The 12,405-nt window shown below is 31.5% G+C and overlaps 1 protein-coding gene across 1 annotated transcript; it reads right to left on the bottom strand.

The window, feature by feature from the left end:
* Window positions 1–370: 370 nt before the first annotated feature.
* LOC126890980 (uncharacterized) lies at window positions 371–1,597 on the bottom strand. Its single transcript, XM_050660160.1, has one exon. It carries the CDS (start codon window positions 1,595–1,597, stop codon window positions 371–373), a length of 1,227 nt encoding a protein of 408 aa, XP_050516117.1.
* Between the last annotated feature and the right edge of the window lie 10,808 nt (window positions 1,598–12,405).

Genomic DNA, 12,405 nt, shown 5'->3' with positions numbered 1-12,405 from the left:
ACACATAATTTTGGACAGTTCATTGTAGCTTCTATATCTATAATTTTATTACACAAAAACTTTTGGAGTGTCTTCTTTTTCGGACTTCCTTTGACTACAATTGTATTGGTTCCAATAATATTTTTAATGTACTCACTAATAGTTTCCATTGAAATATTATTGGGATGTGAACTATTCCAATTTATTCCATGTATATTGTCGGTTATCCACTGAAGATGGTGTTTATGTTTTTCTGCAAAACAATCCAAACTCACAGGATAATTGACAAATGTATGATGCCACACACGTGTATATATATTAAATATACATATTTCTTTAATAAAGAACTCGCTGTCTTTATATTGGAAACCTTGGATATCTATAATAAACATTATTGCACTTTTACTAAATTTGATAATGGATTGTAGATAACAGTACGATCATGAATTATTAAACAATATACTGAAGTGTTGTCTGGAAAGTTTTCTGATGATTCTAGTTCTAATCGCACATCTATAGCACCACCTTTTACTGCTTCGTTTTGGTGACTACAATCTATGATGAATATCGGTGCTTTTTGTATGAAATTGGTTAAGGATAAGCAAGGTTCGCTTTTACCTTGAAAATAATATGATTCTTGAAACCTTGCATACATTTCATAAGCAATGGCATAGTGTTTCTTTTTAAAATCAATATTTAAATTATCATATGGATAAACCTCAGAATTCAAATACACTTTTAAATTAGTCAAATTACAATGATCAAAATCGCTATTATCTCGTGTTTTACTATTTTCTCTATCTGTCTGAAAACCTACAATCATGTATCGAGGCACTTCGCTTTGTTTAACTGTCATGATGGTCCAATCGTAAGATTTTGTTTTTGGTAGAACTGGTAACTTTTGTAAAGACCAATTTCTGAATGAAATTTCCAAATTATTTTGCATTTCCAAGTGTTGTAATAATACCAATTTTTGTTCATCAGAAACAGATATATGAGGTACTTTCCACATAATTTTTGTAATTTTAACTTTTGGAGTATCAGTAGCACCATCTGTCGTTATAGTTGCGTTAAAATCAGTATGACTGCGAACCAATACGAGTTCCTGCTGTAAATTAATAATAATTTTTTTACAATCTTCTCCAAAGCCTAAAATTTGTTTCAGTGGAATGCAAACGTTAAAATAACCCGTTGTCGGTTCAACAATTTTAGGATGCTCCGTTATGGACCAACCAGAATTGGCATTTTTAATACAATCATTGGGAGTAAATGATGCATATCCTTTTAATGTTGATGTGATTCCAGGAAATCTAGAACGCGCAATTATTGTTCCTCCAAGTTCATATCTACATTCTTCAAATAAATGAAGAAATCCATTATTGATAAAACTGAGTTTCGTACTGTAATGGCCTTTTTCTTGTGATATCAAATTTCCCTCCAAAATTATATAACTCTCGCTGGGATATGTATAAATATTTTGTGATTGAATTGGTATTCTAATCTCATCATTATTGTCTAAAGATGTAGCTGAATATGGAAGGTGTGTATGATATTCAGAGTTAATTATAGATTCATCTACAGGTACAGTTTTATTGACATTAAGTATACTACCGTTCATTTTTTTTTGTATGTAACTGTACACCTACAAAAACACTTTATAAAATATTCTTTGATAATAGTAAATAATTTACAGCGACACAAAAATCTTTGCTTCTTCTCCTTCTTCTTCTTCGTTTTCTTATTCTGCTTCTGTTTCGTAATTTTTAACTTTTAATCCTAAGGATATTAAGAATAAAATATTTTTCTGTGTTAATGGTTTGTACGTTGTCTTTAGACTAATAGGACTCAATATTTTTCTTTCTTTTATATTGTTCCACTCAATAGGATGTACATTATATAATACAACCATGTTTTTAAATCTTTTTTAAATGTAGTCTTATCGTTACCACCTCACCATTAAAATTGATTATATTTCCATCTTGGTCAACTATTTTAAGGTTAATTTCTTCAATATGACTTGTATTTATTGGTAAATAAATGACGTTAGCAGGAATTTCCACAATGCGGTGTCCAGGTGGAACTTTATGAAAAAACATATGGATCATATGAGTACTCTTTTCATTATTATAAGTATTTGTAACTAAATTGCACTCAACCCCTATAGAATTTACTCTTGTAATATTTACAGGATACTCTGAAATATGTTTGTCTGGTTTTGTATGTAAGAGTGGTTTAAAACCGAGAAGAGAGCCAATGTTATTGGGTTTTTTGAAATCCACGGTCCTGTTACATTTTAATTCACTTCTTAACGTATTTCTATTTGCAACTAACGTGAAGATTGTTTTATCAGTTGCAGGATTATTCCTTTCAAGCCATTCAATGTGTTCTTTTAAATATTTTTCAATATCTTCAACCTCGTATGCTCCATTTGGAATCGTAATTTTTTGAGATTTACCAAAATAAAATGTGTTATTACTTTCATCAACATTCGGAATAGAATTATAACTTACGAAATCAATAAGACCTAACACATATTCATTTTGATCACTTAACGTTATAGGAGGATTGATTTTAACTGAAAGGATAGAACTTCTCCCTGAAACAGTGAAAGTATATGACATCGTGACGACTTTCGTTCAAATGAAAACACACTGGTAAAATTATTATTTTTATTGACATAGAAATGATAAACATAACTAACCACAATTATAACTATTATATGATTGATATCTATCATGATTATATAGTACTTTACAAGGTCCATTTGATAAAAAGTAATCTCTTACTTCCAGAGGAGGACGAAGGTTGCCAAAACTATCAAAATAAATAACTGTTTTTCCAAATTTTTTGTATGCTGTCCAGTGAGTTCCAGAACCTGTATCATCATCTAAGTTTATAACAGCACATTCATTATTTCGTATTTTCTTTGGTAACTGACTTTTCATATATACACCACGAAAGTATGGAATTTTAGCACTAGTAGCAAGATGTTTTATATCAATATTAGTTAAAGGACGTTTAGGCATGTTTATATTACAGTTTTTCCTAAAAAAAGACCCATTCCATTTTTATGAGGTTTAAGATAGAGTCCTTTTCCCATTGCTACGGCTTCCATGGTTCTGTTGTGTCTTTGTGATTCTTCTAATTGTTGTTTAGCTGCACGTGCCTCATTTATGACTTTTGCCACTCCTGCAACGCCTCCTGTAACGGCTCCTAACGCTGAGAGACCTGCAAAAATGGGAATCAAGGGAAGAAAACCACCACTTTTCGGTACTGGAATCACACGAGCGGGCAATACTTTTTTCTTAAATTTTTCAATAACTTTAAGAGCAAGCGAAATACCGCTATATAAATCTCTTGGTTTATGTCTAGTTAACGCTTTTCTAATTTCTCTTAATAATACATTAAATTTTATTTTTTTTGTTCTTTTTTTAACTTTGACATTTTTACGTTTTTTCGTCTTAGCACTCGTTCTTCCTCTTTTAATGTTTTGTACTGCAACCATTTCTATACGATGTTTCAATATATACTACAACATTGTTCTACACAAACTATCTTATATATTTTTTTTTCGTTTCACATTCCTATTGAAGTCATGATCCTCACGTTTTCGCTTTTTTGCTACTGCTAGCACTGGATATGTGCTAATTTCATTCAATTTTATTTTTTTATCTCTTGTGCTTTCATTATTATTATTATTGTCATCATCATCGTCATCATCTGATACCGATAATTTTCTTTTTAAACTTGTATGAACATGTTTTGGTACAGTTAGAGATTTTTGTTGGGCTTCTTCTTCTCCTTTATTAATTCTAAAATTAATTGGTGGTGGTCTAATTTTAGGCATAATAATTTTTTTAGGTTTTCTGTTGATTCGTTTTAATGATTTATTAGCCTTAAAATCATCAATTTGTCTTAAACAATGTTCCATAGTTTCCATTGATTTATTCATTATATTTCTAACAGTTGATATTGACTTATAACAACTTTCAAGTACTTTTGGACAACTTTTTGTATACCCCATTCCTAATTTGACTTTTGCATGCATAGCCCCACTTACTCCTAGAGCTGCAATTTTTTCACCTAAAGAAGCATCTTTTGACTTATATCTACCATAAGCATTTTCAGCTAAAATTTTATCAGCTTGGTGGCGTTCGTTTAAATCATTTGTAGAACTATAGGCTATATCATGATTCTTGCAAAAATCATCAAGAGGATTTATACCAACATCTCCACGTTTTAGTCGTTTTCTAAGCTTAGTACCAGGTCCACAATATCTGTATCCTCCTGGTATATGAAGTTCAAATGGTAGTTTATTAATTAAACTGTTTACAACACCAGTTCCTGAATAATACTTCATTATTTGACCAACTTCTACATAATGATTATAAAACTAGTGTATTAGATATTTATAGTCATTTTATAAGTTAGTGTTTGACGATATCGTTGTCTCTTATGAACAAATTTAAAATTATTAAACAAAAAACTAAACTAAATATATGCAATCATGATGTTCTAACAGAAAATACACCGAAACATGGGTTACTTCTTCCAAATACAATTCAATGTTTAATTGTCGGAAAATCTAATTGTGGAAAAACAAATTTGATGATTAGTCTATTAGAACATGAAAATGGGTTAAAGTTTGAAAACATTTATTTATATTCAAAATCTCAAGACCAACCAAAATATTTATATTTACAAGATTTATTAAAACCAATTAAAGGTATTAAGTTTTTCACGTTTACTAACAACGAATATATTATACCACCCTGTAAAGCGAGACAGAATTCAGTTTTTATATTTGATGACGTAGCTTGTGAAAAACAAAAAGTAATTCAAGAATATTTTAGTATGGGTCGACATAATGGAGTTGATTCATTTTACCTAAATCAATCATATGCCAAGATTCCAAAACATTTGTTACGTGATAATGCCAATACTATACTTACGTTTCGACAAGATGAACGAAATCTTAAACATATATTTGATGACCACGTAAGCCCGGATATTACTTTTGAGGAACTAAAACAAATCTGTTCACTGTGTTGGCAAGAACCGTATGGTTTCTTTAGCATTTTTAAAGATAAACCAATCAATAATGGACGATAGAGAAAGGACCTTGATCATTTCATACAAATATATAATTAACAATTTGAACAGATCAGATCAGTACCCTTTAAGAGAGGAACCGTTCAAAACAGTTCAAAGCAGTTCAGACACTTGTTATGATGACAGATCGTATTTTGAAAAAACAAATTATTGCAAAACGTAAAATTATTAGAAATAAATTAAAACTTTTAAAACATGGAGAAGTTATAAAAGAAAAAATTTTCTCACCAATAACAAGACACTTAAAGGTTATTGAAACAAAACTTAACAAACCGAAAGATCCATATAAAGAAGAGGAATTTGGAACCAACTATGATGAACCATTAGATCGAATTAACAACGAAGAAGAAGAAGGAGAAAGCGAAGAAAAAGAAGAAAAAAACGAAGAAGAAACCGAAGAAAAAAGGAATGATGTTGATTTAGAAAATTTTCATGCACTACCTAGAAAATATTTACAAAATATGCAATCTGATAATAAAGAATTTGATTCTAAATATGCTGTGAGATATATTAATGATAAAAAACAATTCTTTATAGGAGATTCACAAATACATTTTGACAATTCCAATATAGTACTTAAACATAAACAATATAAAGGAACTCCCGGATTATTTGAACTTATCTTTAAGAAAAATCCAAAGAATTATTTAGGAACAGACCTACAAGTATATAAAGACATAGTATCTAAAACTCATGCCCATAAAAGACACTACCATCCTTCAAAGCAGATTGATGGTAATAAATCCGAAAAATATAAAAACATTATAGCGCCTATGTTTGGATTGGGTATGTTAATGGAATCCACTAATACTCCAATACAATATGTATATTTTGATGACCCAAACGAGCTGGTTAAACGATTAGAATTGCTTATAGCTTCAACACAAGCAGGACATACTGGTCATACTAACGAAATAAATTCGATTATCGAGGAATTACGTGAACTTAATATAATTATCTAACAATGTCTTCTAACCAGAATGATACAAAAAGGAAGGTAGTAAACGAAATACATAAAACAGCACGAATTAATTTTAAACGTCGTAAAGTTATCTTAAAATCAATTAGTGATTTATTTCAAGCAGATCTCATTGATATGCAAAAATATCAAGATGTAAATAATGGATATAAATACATTTTAGTGATAATTAATTGTTTTTCAAAATTTGTTTGGACATGGCCGCTTAAAAATAAATCTGGCAACAACGTTGCAATTATGTTGGAAAAAACTTTCAAAAAACAGCATCCAAAAAATTTACATACTGATATGGGTACTGAATTTTATAACCCACATGTCAGAAATGTAACTAAAAAATATAAGGTTAACCATTACAGTACATATAGTGAAAAAAAGGCATCAATAGTTGAAAGAGTAATTAGAACTTTAAAGAGAAATATATGGAAAGAATTTAACTATCAAGGACATTACAAATGGATTAATATTTTAGATGATATTGTAAATAATTATAATAATACAAAACATACAACGATTCAAATGAAACCAGCTGCTGTTACTAAACAAGATGAACCACATCTATTACGTACAGTATTCAATCGAATTAAAATAGCACATAAGAAGAACAAATTTAAATTAGGAGATCACGTTCGCATATCTAAACATAGAGGTGTATTTGATAAACACTATACACCAAACTGGAGTACAGAAATTTTTACAATAAACAAAGTTCAACTTACAAATCCTACCACCTACCTTCTTCAAGATTTTGAACACAAAGATATCAAAGGAGGATTTTATACTGAACAGCTCCAGAAAGTTGAATTTCCTGATGTATATCTCGTCGAAAAAGTTCTCCAAAGAAGAGGTGACAGATTATTTGTAAAATGGTTGGGATTTTCCGACACACACAACAGTTGGATACATAAAAATGAATTAATATAAAAACATGTATACATTTTATTAAATAAAAGAATAGAAATGTTAGATTTTTTTTATTTACAAAATTACATTAAATTTTCATTACATGATTATTCATTACCATCTTTCTTTGCACCTTCTTCTTCTCTACTAAAAAAACTGTAATCATTTTCCACTGGCACTGAGTTATAATTTTCATGATTAATGAAACTAGGCCATAGGTTATTACAATATGACATAAATCCCAAATAACATAATTTATCATATAAAGTACTCAAATTAATTTGATCTTGAAGGAATCGATTACAAAATTCTACAGCTTCATCATAATCGATTGCTAATAGTTTATATACATGGGTATCTTTTTTGAAATACTGCTGCCATGTTTGTATTGATAATTCTGAAAAAACTTTACACAATTCCAATACTCTATCTTGCACTACCTTTTTGTCTGTCATTTTTGGTGGGCTACACATAGACTTAATTTTTAATAATACTAAACTGAAATATTCTTATGTTTCTGCTAATAAACCAAATCCCCCACCACGAGCCTCACCGAGCCTCACCGAACCTCGACGATATGTCCTAGAGAGAAAAAGCATTGAAAAGTCCTAGGAATTCTGGGCCCGATATTTTACATTGAAAAGTACTAGGAATTCTGGGTCCAAAAATTAACATGGAAAAGTCCTAGGAATTCTGGGCCCGATATTTTGGGCCCAGAACCACTATAGCTATACTACTGATATCTTGATTTAGCTATAAGTTTTTTAAAGTTGAATAAGTTAAAATTTATAAAAGGCATGTTTACAAGATGAAAATGCTTGCTGAGTTAAAATTAATTGAATATTTTATGGATTTTAGTGACGCTCAAAGATGCTGGAAGAGCCGTACCTTTCTCAAATATTTTCGGCAGTTGAAATTTTAGGGGAAGGGCACTTTGGTACTGTGTTCAAGGCTCAACACATATCTGACAACAAGAACTAGGCCATAAAAAAATTGAAAGCAGATAAAATTTCTGAATCCGAAAAATTCAAAGAAATAAGAAATTTCGAACAAGTGGGTAAATTACATCATGGGATGGGAACAGGAAGCTGACATATACCTCATGATGCAGTTATCCCAGACGGGTCTGGTAAACTACGTTAAAATCACCAATTATGTTCCAGAATTCGTCTTTTGGGACTGCATCCGTGATGTATGTCTCGCTTCCATCTACCTGGCAGAAAGACGTTTGGTCCATTACGATATCAAGGATGATAACATCCCAATACACGGAAAAAACTTGGCACAAAGAAGTGGCTGATTTCGGCACAATAGTTGAGATAAGAGAGGTAGGTCAAAACAATTTATTTTACATCCTTTACAGTGGCGGATCCAGAATTTTTTTTACAGTGGTGGATCTACCATGATCCTTTAACCAGCGCTCCCTTGTTACGAGTGAGTAAAATTTTGTAGTGACTTCTTGTAGTTACGAGTAACTAAAATTAAAAATACTATAAAAAAATCAACCAAAAAGCAAAAAAATTTAAAAAATTTAACACATTCGTTAAAGAAAAGAGTGGGAAGAAAACCGTTTATTCGATGAAGATGCGCCACGCTTTTCTTTCACGAGTGTGTTAGATTTTTTCAATTTTTTTTTTTTGCTTTTTAGTTGATTTTTTTATATTATTTTTAATTTTAGTCACTCGTAACTAAAGAAAAGCGTTTCTTAAAATTTTTGTTTCATATTTTTAATTTTTTTATGAGATATGTTGATTTACCTCTATGTTTTTTAAAGTTGAATAAGTTAAAGTTTATAAAAGGCATGTTTACAAGATGAAAATGCTTGCTGAGTTAAAATTAATTGTATATTTTATGGATTTTAGTGACGCTCAAAGACGCTGGAAGAGCCATACCTTTCTCAAATATTTTCGCAGTTAAAATTTTAGTGGAAGGGTACTTTGGTACTGTGTTCAAGGCTCAACACATATCTGACAACAAGAACTACGCCATAAAAAAATTGAAAGCAGATAAAATTTCTGAATTCGAAATATTCAAAGAAATAAGAAATTTCGAACAAGTGGGGTACCACCCCCACCTTGTAATTTACATCATGGGATGGGAACAGGAAGCTGACATATACCTCATGATGCAGATATCCCAGACGACTCTGGTAAACTACGTTAAAATCACCAATGATGTTGCAGAGTTCGTCTTTTGGGACTGCATCCGTGATGTATGTCTCGCTTCTATCTACCTGGCAGAAAGACGTTTTGTCCATTACGATATCAAGGATGATAACATCCTAATACACGGAAAAAACCTGGTACAAAGAAGTGGCTGATTTCGGCACAATAGTTGAGATAAGAGAGGTAAGTCAAAACAATTTATTTTTACATCCTTTACAGTGGCGGATCCAGAAATTTTTTTGGGGGTCATGGATCTTTAGGGTGATTTAATTACTTTTCTCTGGTCGCTTAGTCTTACCACCCCTAGGATAAGTGGGTTTTCAATTATTTTTGGATTTTTTGGATGGGCTTAATTTTTTTTGTTTGACAGCTCTCCGTTTTTTTAGGATTATTGAATTGATACTTATTTTCGTTTGGGGGGGGGGTCATGACCCCGTGACCCCTCGCTCTGGATCCACCATGATCCTTTAACCAGCGCTCCCTTGTTACGAGTGACTAAAATTTTGTAGTGACTTCTTTTAGTTACGAGTGACTAAAATTAAAAATACTATAAAAAAAATCAACCAAAAAGCAAAAAAATTTAAAAAATTTAACACATTCGTTAAAGAAAAGGGTGGGACGAAAACCGTTTATTCGCTGAAGACGCGCCACGCTTTTCTTTCACGAATGTGTTGGATTTTTTCAATCTTTTTTGCTTTTTAGTTGATTTTTTTTTATATTATTTTTAATTCTAGTCACTCATAACTAAAGAAAAGCGTTTCTTAAAAGTTTTGTTTCATATTTTTAATTTTTTTATAAGATATCTTGATTTAGCTATAAGTTTTTTAAAGTTGAATAAGTTAAAGTTTATTAAAGGCATGTTTACATACCATCCTCAAATATTTTCGGCAGTTGAAATTTTAGGGGAAGGGTACTTTGGTACTGTGTTCAAGGCTCAAGACATCTCTGACAACAAGAACTACGCCATAAAAAAATTGAAAGCAGATAAAATTTCTGAATCCGAAAAATTCAAAGAAATAAGAAATTTCGAACAAGTGGGGTACCACCCCCACATTGTAAATTACATCATGGGATGGGAACAGGAAGCTGACATATACCTCATGATGCAGTTATCCCAGACGAGTCTGGTAAACTACGTTAAAATCACCAATGATGTTCCAGAATTCGTCTTTTGGGACTGCATCCGTGATGTATGTCTCGCTTCCATCTACCTGGCAGAAAGACGTTTGGTCCATTACGATATCAAGGATGATAACATCCCAATACACGGAAAAAACTTGGCACAAAGAACTGGCCGATTTCGGCACAATAGTTGAGATAAGAGAGGCAAGTCAAAACAATTTATTTTTGCATCCTTTACAGTGGCGGATCCAGAAATTTTTTTGGGGGTCATGGATCTTGAGGGTGATTTAATTACTTTTCTCTGATGCAAGGTCGCTTAGTCTTACCACCCCTAGGATAAGTGGGTTTTCAATTATTTTTTGGATGTTTTGGATGCGCCTAATTTTTTTTGTTTGACAGCTCTCCGTTTTTTTAGGATTATTGAATTGATACTTATTTTCGTTTGGGGGGGGTCATGACCCCGTGACCCCTCGCTCTGGAGCCACCATGATCCTTTAACCAGCGCTCCCTTGTTACGAGTGACTAAAATTTTGTACTGGAATACAAGTTACGAGTGACTTAAATTAAAAATACTATAAAAAAATGAACCAAAAAGCAAAAAAAATTTTAAAAATTTAACACATTCGTTAAAGAAAAGGGTGGGACGAAAACCGTTTATTCGATGAAGATGCGCCACGCTTTTCTTTCACGAATGTGTTACATTTTTTCAATTTTTTTTGCTTTTTAGTTGATTCTTTTTATATTATTTTTAATTTTAGTCACTCGTAACTAAAGAAAAGCGTTTCTTAAAAGTTTTGTTTCATATTTTTAATTTTTTTATAAGATATCTTGATTTAGCTATAAGTTTTTTAAAGTTGAATAAGTTAAAATTTATAAAAGGCATGTTTACAAGATGAAAATGCTTGCTGAGTTAAAATTAATTGAATATTTTATGGATTTTAGTGACGCTCAAAGACGCTGGAAGAGCCGTACCTTTCTCAAATATTTTCGGCAGTTCAAATTTTAGGGGAAGGGTACTTTGGTACTGTGTTCAAGGCTCAACACATATCTGACAACAAGAACTACGCCATAAAAAAATTGAAAGCAGATAAAAGTTCTGAATCCGAAAAATTCAAAGAATAAGAAATTTCGAACAAGTGGGGTACCACCCCCACATTGTAAATTACATCATGGGATGGGAACAGGAAGCTGACATATACCTCATGATGCAGTTATACCAGACGAGTCTGGTAAACTACGTTAAAATCACCAATGATGTGCCAGAATTCGTCTTTTGGGACTGCATCCGTGATGTAAGCCTCGCTTCCATCTACCTGGCAGAAAGACGTTTGGTCCATTACGATATCAAGAATGATAACATCCTAATACACGGAAAAAACTTTAAACTGGCTGATTTCGGCACAATAGTTGAGATAAGAGAGGTAAGTCAAAACAATTTATTTTACATCCTTTACAGTGGCGGATCCAGAAATTTTTTTGGGGGTCATGGATCTTGAGGGTGATTTAATTACTTTTCTCTGATGCAAGGTCGCTTAGTCTTACCACCCCTAGGATAAGTGCTTTTCAATTATTTTTTGGATTTTTTGGATGGGCCTAATTTTCTTTTTGTTTGACAGATCTCCGTTTTTTTAGGATTATTGAATTGATACTTATTTTCGTTTGGGGGGGGGGGTCATGACCCTGTGACCCCTCGCTCTGGATCCACCATGATCCTTTAACCAGCACTCCCTTGTTACGAGTGACTAAAATTTTTGTAGTGACTTCTTGTAGTTACGAGTGACTAAAATTAAACATACTGTAAAAAAATCAACCAAAAAGCAAAAAAATTTAAAAAATTTAACACATTCGCTAAAGAAAAGTGTGGGACGAAAACCGTTTATTCGATGAAGACGCGCCACGCTTTTATTTCACGAATGTGTTAGATTTTTTCAATTTTTGTTTTATTTTTAGTTGATTTTTTTTATATTATTTTTAATTTTAGTCACTCGTAACTAAAGAAAAGCGTTTCTTAAAATTTTTGTTTCATATTTTTAATTTTTTTATGAGATATGTTGATTTACCTTTATGTTTTTTAAAGTTGAATAAGTTAAAGTTTATAAAAGGCATGTTTACAAGATGAAAATGCTTGCTGAGTTAAAATTAATTGTA

The sequence above is a fragment of the Diabrotica virgifera genome, chromosome 9 (genome assembly GCF_917563875.1).
Source record: "Diabrotica virgifera virgifera chromosome 9, PGI_DIABVI_V3a".
NCBI lineage: Eukaryota > Metazoa > Arthropoda > Insecta > Coleoptera > Chrysomelidae > Diabrotica > Diabrotica virgifera.
Note: the sequence above shows the minus strand (reverse complement) of the source record. Positions and strands in the feature narration are given on the sequence as shown.

Excerpts from the sequence above, each read along its gene's own strand:
- LOC126890980 (XM_050660160.1), bottom strand. The coding sequence starts at position 1,597 with ATGAACGGTAGTATACTTAATGTCAATAAAACTGTACCTGTAGATGAA.